This window comes from Chiroxiphia lanceolata, chromosome 2 (assembly GCF_009829145.1).
Source record: "Chiroxiphia lanceolata isolate bChiLan1 chromosome 2, bChiLan1.pri, whole genome shotgun sequence".
NCBI lineage: Eukaryota > Metazoa > Chordata > Aves > Passeriformes > Pipridae > Chiroxiphia > Chiroxiphia lanceolata.
In genome coordinates, this window is record NC_045638.1 from 54,262,932 (window position 1) to 54,274,997 (window position 12,066).

Genomic DNA, 12,066 nt, shown 5'->3' on the forward strand with positions numbered 1-12,066 from the left:
TACCGAAAATCAACTTCAAACAATCTCCAACATAGTCTATACTTTGAATGCAAAACCACACACGTTATTCCTGAGCTCCAGCCATCAAATCCACAATCTATTCCCACAATGGCCACTTTTGTCCATCTTTCTCACCAAATGTTCCCACATTGTCCCTATCTGAAGGGTGGCTTTTCAACTGAGTCACACTGACCTGCTTGAGAGGCAGACTGCATTGCAGCGGGCAGCGCACTTGGTACCAGACCTCCTGATGGTAAAATGCCACTCAGATTTATACCTGCAGGGGCAATGGCACCAGTGTTGCACCCCAGCATAGGGTTTGAACCACTCATCAGTGACTGTGCTCCACTGTAGAAGAGGAAAGACAACACATGAAACCCAAGTGGCACGAGTAAACCTGAGTAACTACATTTTTTCCCTCTGTCTCAAGGCAAGTAAATCAATTGTTTGTTGTGAATGGGATTATGGATAAAGCATCAATGCAGCATAAAAAAAAAATTGTTTTGCCTAGAGCATAACATATATGTTCCATATTCTCAGCATATACAGGTTTTTTAATTCTATGGTATCAGCTAAAGAAAGTAAACCACAAGCGGTTCTTTTGTTCTAGAAATACTAAAAGATCAACAGTCTTCAAAATGGTTGTACTGCCATAAAAGCAACAGGTCTGCATTTTCTTTTTGCCCTACAGAAAATATCCCCAATTTATCAATATTGATCAACTGCTAAACACCTTAGATGAATAATTCAAGTGCCTGATACTTGCACTAGCGCACACTATGTGTCTTACACTGACTATCTGAATTGCAGAATTTCATTTAGTCTAAAAAGCAGTTCATGTTATACCACACAAATTATTCTTAACAGCATTTATTATTTTCTTTAAACCACAAAGTGAGTTTTAAGGCCTGAAGAATGTTTAACCTCGACGTTTGTTTAAATTGATCAAAACAAATCTGTTTCCATTTTTCATTTAAATTGGTCTGCATATGGTATTCTACCTCCTCTCTGATTAATAAAAGCTTTCAAACTTTAAGAGCAAAACCACAGAAATCAACCGAGATTAAGCCTTAAGAAATATGACTCCAAAAAGATTAACGTAATAAATGTCTTTCTTAATAGATCTTTTCAATATTCCAATAGTAGGTGCCTTCTGTTTGAGAAATAAAAATAGTTTCTAGTGGCTTTTCACTTTATAATTAAAAAAAGTGAGTGAACTTCTTGTATTGCAGATCCTGAAATATATCTACCCTAATGGATGGTGGACAGTCCTGGACTACTCTCCCCTCCCACCAACCAACCAATGGCAAATTAAGAAACCATCATAATAAAAGACTTACCACACAGAGCCCACTACATTGATGAAGTTAAGTCCTGCAGGGTTTGCCATGACCTGGGTGGAGGCTGTTCCTGTAGTAATGGATGTTACCATGGTGGAAAGAGGAATGGTCATTACAGGCAGTGCCTGGCTCAGAGACACTTGCTGCTGAGCAAACGGGGTTAACAAAGTGGGCTGAGGGGTGAAGCCTGAATCTTGGGGAGTAGGGGTGGCAGAAGGGGTAATAGGAGTTGAGCTCTGAGCATCAGGAGGGTGTGGGGTCGATGAAGGGGTGTTGGTTGGAGTAGGAGTAGATGGTTTAGGAGTTCCAGACCCTGCTCATTGAGAAAAATAAAAAGTGCTAGTTTGTTATAAAAGGCCAATCCTTTTTGTATAATATGGTTAATGGAATCTTACTTAGCACTGACAATTTGTTCTGTTTTTTAGACTGCAAGTGTTCTACATGGCATGAGTGTTGCATCACGCACTCATTGTTAAGGATGCAGTATAATCACAAAGAAAACCCCTTCTCCCTGCTTCATTCCTTATGGCATATACTGATTTGTATCCTCCTTTAAGGCTTCCGTAATTTATTGTACCTTAAGTCATAACTCCATTCAGGAATACTTACAACAAGTTCTTAGTGCCACTTTAACCTAATTAATGTTTTTGTCCTATACTGTTAAATAAATACTATATATGCACTGTCTGCACAATAGCATAGTGTTAAAAACATATGGAAAACGACAGAGCCAACAAAGAACACGTACTATATCCATCATCATGGGGCTGATCTAAATTTCATCAGATAGTTAAACTGCCATTTGCCAAATCTGGACCAAATAAAAAGCAATTATTTAAGAGCCAGAGGATAATACTGCATCTTTAAAAGCTACTGCTTTTTCCTTCTGCTTGAATGTAGCATGTACAGCTGTATTTGTTGTGGATGCAGTAGCCAAAGTTTATCATTAGAAAAACATAACCCCCCAAAAGCTTGAGTTGGTTTTTTTTGTTTTCCTTTTTTTTTTTTAGTTTTCATGTCCTGCAGAAAGAAAGGAAATAAATGTGAATGGTGACCAGAGCCTTAACGTAACAACTGTGTGCAGCAGATTTACACAATTCATAGCACTAACATAAAACCAGAGTCAATATATTAGAAGAAAACTTGTTATAAGTTTTCTTTTTTTTTTCTTTGTGCAAAACAAAAAGTTACACCTTTTGAGCTACCCAGTTTTTAAATTATTTAATGCAAAAAGCATATTATAATACTGTGCAGGATACTGAAACGTGCAGTGTACAATTATTCGTAAGAAAACTGAGAAACTGCAGATATGGTTCCCTCTTTGTATAAATCTGTTCATGAAATGGCTCAAGACGCATACGTATTTTAAATTTTTTTTATGATCTATAGCTATGATTACAATGAACCTGACAATGTTAATGAAAATACTTAAACTGGGACATCACTTCTGATTGAAATTTGCATTTTAACACCTCAGGATATGGTGCTATTATCATCAGCATCACCACCACACTTGTAATCAGCAATGATTTGTAAAACAGTGTAGGAGTGTTTTTAAAAAATCATCTTATCGTTTATTGTATTATCACCTTGGGACTGATCAGATTATATACATACACAGATACACAACTGCACCAGCTCCTATAACATTTAATAAACTAGATGCTTAAATTATGTAAAGGCAAACTGATCTAACATACTGTTTTTACATTGGAGGAAAAAAATCTACACTTTGGAATTTTATCTCATCACATCATCTACCGGCCTTTCATATATGAGGAGATCACACTAATTGCATAAAATGTATTAAAACGTATACACAGAGGGTGCATACATATATATATACAGAAAACAAACACAGTTACAATAAACAGAAATTACATACAGTGAACAAGAGACCTGCCTAAAGCTGCACAACTTATACAATTTAGGGTACACTGTACACTTAAGTTTCATCATTCCACAGGTTAAGAAGTTTATCTCAGGAAGCATTTATACAAAAGCCTAAGATTTAATGGAGAATTTAGGTCGTGACTCACTTTGTGAAGAGCTCGCAGGAGACATGGCAGCTGGAGAGAGCATGCTAACTTGATTAAGATCCATAGATTGTTTCCGAGAAAGACCAGGAGGCTTAGAAGGAGGAGGAGGAGTTGGGGATTTTAGATGGCCACTTGACTGTTGTGAACTAAAAATATTACCTGAAAAAGCATAATTAAAATATATTGTTGTTCTGTGAGTACAGATTAACTCAAATATATGTTAGGGTACAATTTTGTAGCCAATATAATCAGAAATCAAAAAAAATATGCTCTTCTCACAGATAAGACACTGGTATTTTTTTATTAAATCTTTACTAAAGGGATATCCTGTAATTTTACAACAGGCAGAACATGTAAAAAGGAGAGGCTTGAGTCAATAAATAATTACCTGAAGAACTACTTCCTGAGCTTGAAGGTAATTTGATAGGAGGAGGTCGGTGTTTTACACCTTTCCCCAGCACTGAAGACTGAACAGAACCTGATATGCTTTCTGGCTGCTGGGAGGAAAGAGAAATTAACACTACCACAGCAATGATGTGAGCTTCCACACAGTTGGCAGAAAAGACAATTCAGTTAACCTGTATTAAGACACCTCAAAACTATGACAAAGTTCCCGTCATGCATTTCAGATTTTTATGTATTTATTTAAAAAAACATAACTTATAACCAACTCCCTTTATCTAAAGTGTTTACTATCAAGAAGCAGCATGAAAGTGCTGGCAAAAATTTAAACTGAGTAAATTAAAGTAATTAAGGAGTTTCACTTTTCTCCATAAGTCTGAAATCCTTCTTAGTAATTTTCACAAATGCAAGAGTGACAAATGCACTTGAAGTAAAAGAATACTTTGGTTTTACTTGAAAAATTTCGTAATTTCATTCATTCTCTCTGTATATACCTGCCATTTCCAACCAAGATAGATTTAAAGAAAGGGATCAGAATTCCTGATTCTAGGAGTAGGATTTTAAATACATTCAGCAAAATCCTGAAAGCACAGAAATCAAGACACATTTCCCCACTGGCTTCAGTGGGATCAAAACTTCATTTATGTTTTTAGAGGGAAGATGTTCCCTTTTTATTTGTTCTTAAAATCTACTTATCATGCTATCTGAACATAAATTACGTTCAGCTACTTGAGTCAGTAGTTTGCAGTCACTCACAACAGACCAAAATCCATAATTCCAATAGCTGACACTGTCAAAAGACTCAAGAATGAAATGTATTTACAGTTATATATAGTCTATGTATTTTTACCTATAAATTTTTACCTATAAAATTTTTACCTATGTGCATTTTTCCATAAATGAAACTAATGTCTAAACAAACATAAGGCCCACAAACTGCTGAAACTAGAAAACGAGGCTGTTGACATGGTGAAGGGAATATTTCAATGCTGGAGCCTAAATTAGATGCGCATGGGTTAAGAAATCAGATCATTCTGCATTGTGCACAATCACCCTTTCTGGTAAGCTTAGCTTCCACTGATTCTCAGTAATGAGAGAGTCCCTCTCTGTGTTTCTAATTGCTTGCTTATAAAAAAGAATCTTATGAGGAAAATTTTAAGGACTACCCTTCTCTTCTTCTACTAAAATCTGCTTTCTTGGTTTTGAAAATAAAGACTAATGCCCCATTTCAAAGGTAACAAGATCACTGAATACACTAAACATGAGTAACTTTGGTCCAGATTTTGATGGGGGCTTGCACAGGCAGACAAGATGACTTCTGCAAGTACCCTCCCACCCCAAGTTATTATATGATTTTAATGCATGTAGACATGTGCATGTACATGTCTGTATGTGTATACACGTAAGCATTCATATCCCTTTCTGCAACTGCTGGCCTTGGAATGCTGCTGGTCTGGCTGACACCAAGAACTACCTCTTTCACAGCAATGTTGTTGAAGTTTAAAACTAGGTGTTTAGGGGAGGATGTCACTAAGGAAATAGCCCAACAGATACAACTCTCATTTACTACTTGAAGCCTAAATACAGCTCACTGCTAAAGTACTGAATCTGACCAACAAAGCCAGAAGCAGAACGTAAAACAAGGCAATGCCAACAGGAAGAAAATTTGGGAATGCAAGAATTTATACTGGAAAGGTAGAAATGTGTGTGCATGTAAATATACATATTTTAAAGTTCTTGGGGGGTTTTTGTTTGCTAGTTTTTGTTTTGGTTTTTTTGGGTTTTTTTCTTGTTTTGTTTTGCGTTTTCCTCTCCAAAGTAAAGAGAAAATAATTTTAATTTCTACAGGCAAAAGAAGTTTAGCTACTCCATCTCCTTCTGTGGTTACTGACCTGCAAAATAAAACACATAGCTACATTTTACTATACTGCTCTGTGAAAGGTTCATCTGAACAGGGGAAAATGCTAAAACAAAACCTTGGAGCTAGCTACACTATACACAGCCAAAAAAACCCCAAAACATCTAGAAGACAGTATTTGAACACTGAAAACATAAATGCTTTCCTTTAACTTTTCCAATGTATGATCGTGACCACATTTAAAAATTCGTTCATGATGACATTTTTAGGTTATTTTACTTTTAAATGTCGACAGCAAAGAGAACCCTGAGATTAGCTCAGTTGATTAGAGCACATGCTAATAATGCCAACGTCACGGGTTTGATCCCCGTATGGGCCACTCACCTAACAGCTGATGATCCTTGTGGGTCCCTTCCAACTCAAAATATTCTTTGAAACAAACAAAGCTATCTCTGAAATTCTATCAATTCAATAATCAAAGGCAAATAAAAAAATGTGTGGCTTAATAAACTCACTTCCATTTCCTTCCCTGGAGAAAGATGACTAAGATTGACTGATCCACTTGAATTATGAAATATTTTCACAGGACATTTAGCTTCACTTTGTACTAACTCCTGATATTGGTTCACCACCCTGAAACAAACAATGAAGACATAAAAAGATTAACAACTTTTAACTTCTAAAGTAGATACATATATAAAACCACATAATTGCATATATTATGGTCATATATTTTATCTATTATGTAAGCATATCTCTATGTAACATAAATATGCAGATATATAAAAATATTTATATCTCTATGTATCTTTCTACATTATGTTCCTGGGCTCTTAGGTTTATTCCATTTTAACTTTTAATCCCAGTCTTTTTTTTCCTAATGCAAAATACAGTGTAAGAAACACCCTTTTGGAGGAATATGGAAACCAGTAGATAGAGCAGTTCCCTTCCTGAAAGCAACTGCAGGTCTTTGGGACGTCAGTCAATGGGGATCCCATTCCCTTCACACAGGCCCAGAATCTTTTATAAAGGTGTCTCTTCTGCTTATGCTCCCTGTGGAACAGTCAACCCCTCCTTTAACTTGAGGTCTATGTCAGATGAGGAGTCTAAATGCAAGGGATGAACAATCACTCCTCTTTGAGCACCATGACAGACATTTAATAAAGCACCAAAAGCATCAGGCAAACAAATTTAAAATACTGTTCTATCAAATGAAATACTACATCTCTACTAATCTAAGACAACCAAGTTGAGGGAAAACTGTTTCACAAACATGAGCAGAATATACAAAGTGACCTTGCTGACTTGAAAAATCAAGTTGAAGCGCTGTTGTCACTTACAACTGATTATCAATGAAAAACTGCTGGAATATTTCTATTACCTTACACCTAAACGTGATGAACTACAATTTATTTTGGTATAGCACTGATTCTGTAATATGCTGTTACTTAATTAATGCAGACCTAAGCAAGGGCCGTGAGATACACAACAGAGGAAAGGGTGCAGTGTACTTTTTTCAGCAATTAGATTTCAGACTGACTTAAAATTACAGTGGAATTAAGAGCAGTAAAATGCCATGTACTCAAAAAGGTGGTCCTGACCTCTTATATTGTTGCATCTTGTCCTAGTCCCTGAAACCCAACTGCTTATTCTGATAGAAGGACTTGTGCAACCAAGTGACAAGCAGGATCAGGAAACCAATCCCAGCTACAACTAGGTCCCTGTATTATTGTTTTAGTTTTCAGCCAATCCCCCAATTCTGCTTACAAAACAAACAGCAAAAGTATCAGCACAAAGGATGCAGGAGAGAATATAAGCAAAGGGTTTCTTGATCAAAATTGCCTATTTAAAAAAAGAACACGATTACTGATTTCTGATCAACTCAAATACTCATTTCCCTGCCAGGCACGTAAGATAGGGATAAGAGCTATGGCATGTACATCAGCTCAAGGTATCCTATGGAAGTATAAAAACACAACTGGCTTTGACAGAGGTTGATTTTTAAAGGTTCTGTGTTCATATGCACAGGTATCTAATGTGATGCATGCAGACAAACATTTGAAAAAACAGTTATTTTGCTGCCTGTTTCCCTGAATTGCTACTCCTATTCATTCTATGACTAAAATACACTGAAAAACTTTTTAATTACTTGCTTCTCTAGGAAAGCTGAATCAAGTAAGGCGCAACACAAGTTGTATAAATCTTAAGTCCTAGATTACACTTCAAATGACAAGTTCAAATGTACCATTTCCATGACTGGTAATTTACCATCCAAAATGTCAGGATGAAATTCCTGCAAAGTGCTCTCAGAGTTCAGGTAGCACAACAAACTGTACTCACGTATTTGATTTCCTCTATTCTTTCTTGCTCCTTAAATACAGAAACTACACACTATATTCTACTTCTCGTTATGATGATTAATTCCTCTTATTTCTCCTCATCTGTTCTGCATCTGTTTCCATAATCATAACATTAGCAGTCATAATGGCTAAAAGGAACAAAATTCATTATTTGGCATCAAACCAAATGGCTGTACATACTATATTAAATTACCTTTCAGCATCAGTCTTCGAACCAATAAGGAACCTAAAATGTAAAATACATTTTCAGTCATGAATTAGATTAAAAGATCATATTTTTAAAATTACAAGACTTCAGACAAATGTCAGTGCTACCTTTTTTCTGACTTGCTCAAAATACAAGTGATAATATATCCATTCAACAGACTGGGTATTATTCAGTACTTGAAATACATACTTGACTTCCTATCTGTATATATGATATACACACATGGTCTAATATGGTCTCCTTTAGGAGTAAATAACGTACAAAGAAAAAGGTAGAGTATGGAAGTTTGAGATTTTATATTTTCAAAAAAATGGACATAACTGCTACAGAATTGTAACTGTAAAAAGTACAAAGTTATATATAAATCAACAACATATCAATATGCTCACACTGAAATATAACTGTTCTGAGGGTATGTCAAAAGCAGCCCTACCCATAATATTTTAGCACATATTTAGTTTCCATTGTTTGATTTCACTTATGCAAATTCCAATTCCCTCTGATTTTCCAGTCCTCCTAAATAAGTATTTTTCTTTTGCATAACACTTACAGCTTGCAAACTTATTACTGCAGTTTAACACCTTTTTCCTCTTTCTCCAGCTCCAAAAATAAAAAAAAAAATGTAAAAAACATTGTTTTATTTTACTGAACAACTTTTATTTTGTATGACAGTTCGCTAATGAGGAATTATCCAAGTTTTGATGAACTTCAATTGGCAATGTCTTAGCAATAAATTCCAACCTCCCCTGAGGCATCTAATACCTCTAAATCCATTTAATTCCCAGCCTTATTACACAATTCTAAGCTAGCACTGCTGGTTTAGGAAGACAAATTCTAAGTATGTATGCTGGTTTTGGCTAGGGTAGAGTTAACTTCCTCCATAGTAGCTGATATAGGGCTGTGTTTTGTGCTGAAAATAGTTTTAATAATACATGGGTGTTTTAGGTATTCCTGAGCAGTACCTACAAAGTTCCTTTTTGTCTCTCACCAGCAAGTGGGCTTGAGGTGCACAAAAAGATGGGAAGTGATACTGCAAGGACAGCTGACCCCAAGTGACCAAAGACAGGGATATTCCATACCATATGGTGTCATCAGCATATAAAGCCAGTGGAAAAAGAAAGAAAAGGGGTATGTGAGTACTTAGGGTGATGGTGTTTGTCTTTCCAAGTAACCATTAGACATGACGGGGCCCTGCTCTCCCTGAGACAGATGAACACCTGTCTGCCCATGGGAAGTGGTGAATGAATTCCTTGTTTTGCTTTGCTTGCGTGTGTGGGTTTTCCTTTACCTATTCAGCTGTCTTTATCTCAACCGACAAGTTTCCTCACTTTTACCCTTCCAATTCTTTCCCCCGTCCCACTGGGGAGGCAGGGGGAGGAGGGGTAGAGTGAGTGCCTGCATGGTTCTTAGTTGCCAGCTGGGGTTAAACCACAACAGTATGGAAACAAATTGTAAATAGCTGAAGTCTATGGATAAAATAGTCTTAATACTCAAGATGTTTTACGATTTGGATAAAAAAATAAGAGAAGAATTACATACTAGACAATAAAAATAATTTTCATTAGCAAAACTAAAAAGTTTGCTCAGGCTCACTGCTCCTTGCCTTACTGAAATGTATAGGTTCTACTCTGCTGCACAGGTTCCTCCACACAAGTAATCTAGTACATACAACAAAAAGAGCCAAGAACAGAAAATCTTTGTAGAACCACAGCCAAAACCAGCATATTTAAAACAATTCAAAATTAAAAAGCTTTTTAGAAGCTTATGTTTTCTTTCATCTATTTAGCTTAAATTTCTCTGTCTAAGGGTAAATAGAATAAAGTCATGTCTTAAGCTTTCACAGCATCAGGGACATTTTAAGAACAATCAAAATTCTGAATAACACTAAAAAAGAGTGCAACAACATCTCACGGTGTCTCCACCATTTGCGTGGATTGTGTTTGTGGGAGATTGCTTTTACCCCCAATATATTTTCAATGTAAAAGAACATGCAAATTTAACATAAAAGTACATTAAAGATATGATGGCGGTTTGAACGCATTTTGTTTGGTACTGTTTTTTGTTAAAAACTCTTAAATCAGATTTTAGCTCTGGAGTATTTTTATGACTGAAAATGACAAGCAATGTTTGTATTCCTTCATCTATCAGATCACAGCACAGTTTAAAAGAGCATATAACTTACTGTGATGGAGTTAATAGGTTGTCATTTTCCTCATCACCTTTGAGTGTCTGAATTTTACCATAGTACAAGGGATTGCCAAGAGACTGGAAAATGGTCAGCTTTGTTTTTTGGAGCTGATTACCAACTTCACATTCAAATACATAATCATCTTTTATTTCCTAAAATGACAGAAGAATTGAACAAGTGTTAGCAGAAACAGTGAGTAAAACAGATCAGCTCTATACACAACATAGTAAAAAACATTCTATAAGTAACTCTGTAAGTAAGTAAAACTCTATAGGAAGGAGTACGTAATATGAAATGGAAGTGATTTGAGAGTAAGTTATCTAAAGGGATGAAAGGAAAAAGAGTTTATCATCTCTTAAAAAACACAACAATATTGCAAAAGCTAAACAATCATGTTAGACATGGAAAGGTAGATGGGGTAAACATATATAGGAACAGTTTAATATAAATTATGACAAAGCAAAAAATGTTTAGAGTAAAATGTTGGGAGTGAAGATTAAGTTCTGTGGGAAAGTACTACTTTTTTCCAATATGAAACTACAAAGACATCATGATACATGCTATTAATAAAGATAGTATCTTGCCTCTAAAATTATAAAAAAATTAATCAATTATCTATGGCTGATTACATTAAATTATTACTTCCTATCAAATAACATAATTTGTGCCAAAAATCTTACGGTTCAACTTACATATTGCAGAAACAGCTTTTTGTAAGAGGCATTTAATACTAACCTCTTTCAAAATTTAACATTTTGATTTTAACTGAAGCTCTTTTCCATCAGCATTAGAGTGTCTGAGTAAAGAAAGCAATTTGTTTACTGCTCCCTGTAAATTATTATGCTTTCTTTGCTGGAAGTTGCTCTTCCTTGTATTTCTGGAAAACTTGAGGAAATTACAAGACTGATCACATTCTTGCTGTACTGTAGAAAATTACAAGTATCTCTGGTAATCTTCCCATGTCTATATAACACATGGAAGATGAATTAAATTGGGGCAGAGAAGATTATTCCTACATTACTTTGATTTTGTTGAAATAAGAGGCATTTTAACTAGAGACAGTGAAGTTTGGCCAAAGGTCTAAACTACTCACATGTGCTGGCCAGACAGTTGGTTGTGAGTCATCAGGCTTGATAGACTTTTCCACTTTGGCATATTTTTCCACCTTAAAGAAAATAGAGAGATCAGAAAATAAAGAATCTCCTATTTTATGCATTCAGAAAAACTAAATCAGAGAATCTTCAGAACTTGACACTTATAATGTTACACCGTATTTGCCAGGTTAAACAACAAAAGAGTGAATGAAACATAGCTTAAAACTACAGATTGAAATAACTGTCTGCAATGTGGAATGATTAAGAAGTCGAAGTGAAAAAAGTACAAACTTATACCATCATTTCATGTGTAATGCACATTCTTGCCAGCCCTATGATGTCCAAAGCTACAGTCTTGTCTAATCTACAGAAGACTCATTAGACTAGAGAAGACTTGTGGAAAGGGCCCTGGGGGTCCTGGTCAATGACAAGCTGAATCTGAGTCAGCAGTGCCCTGGTAGCCAGGAGGGCCAACCGTGTCCTGGGGGGCATCAGGCAAAGTATCCCCAGCTGGCTGAGGGAGGGGATTGTCCTGTTCTGCTCTGCGCTGGTGTGGCCTTACCTTGAATACTGTGTG

The 12,066-nt window shown here is 35.9% G+C and overlaps 1 protein-coding gene across 13 annotated transcripts in view; it reads right to left on the reverse strand.

Annotated features, from left to right (window-relative positions):
* Positions 1-12,066, reverse strand: part of SUPT20H (SPT20 homolog, SAGA complex component) — a 34,014-nt gene that overhangs the window by 7,129 nt on the left and 14,819 nt on the right. For 7 of the 13 annotated variants that reach the window (XR_004355056.1, XR_004355057.1, XM_032677973.1 and 4 more), the window contains exons 13-20: positions 11,489-11,560; positions 10,390-10,547; positions 8,193-8,225; positions 6,155-6,272; positions 3,768-3,876; positions 3,380-3,538; positions 1,341-1,653; positions 194-348 (exon numbers count right to left, since the gene is read on the reverse strand). Coding sequence is in view for 11 of the 13 variants with exons in the window: in XM_032677973.1 (XP_032533864.1) it covers positions 194-348; positions 1,341-1,653; positions 3,380-3,538; positions 3,768-3,876; positions 6,155-6,272; positions 8,193-8,225; positions 10,390-10,547; positions 11,489-11,560 (1,117 nt within the window). In the remaining 2 variants the exon portion in view is untranslated. The remainder of the gene's footprint in view (positions 1-193; positions 349-1,340; positions 1,654-3,379; positions 3,539-3,767; positions 3,877-6,154; positions 6,273-8,192; positions 8,226-10,389; positions 10,548-11,488; positions 11,561-12,066) is intronic. The other 6 variants (XM_032677983.1, XM_032677981.1, XM_032677977.1 and 3 more) reach the window with 3 other exon arrangements.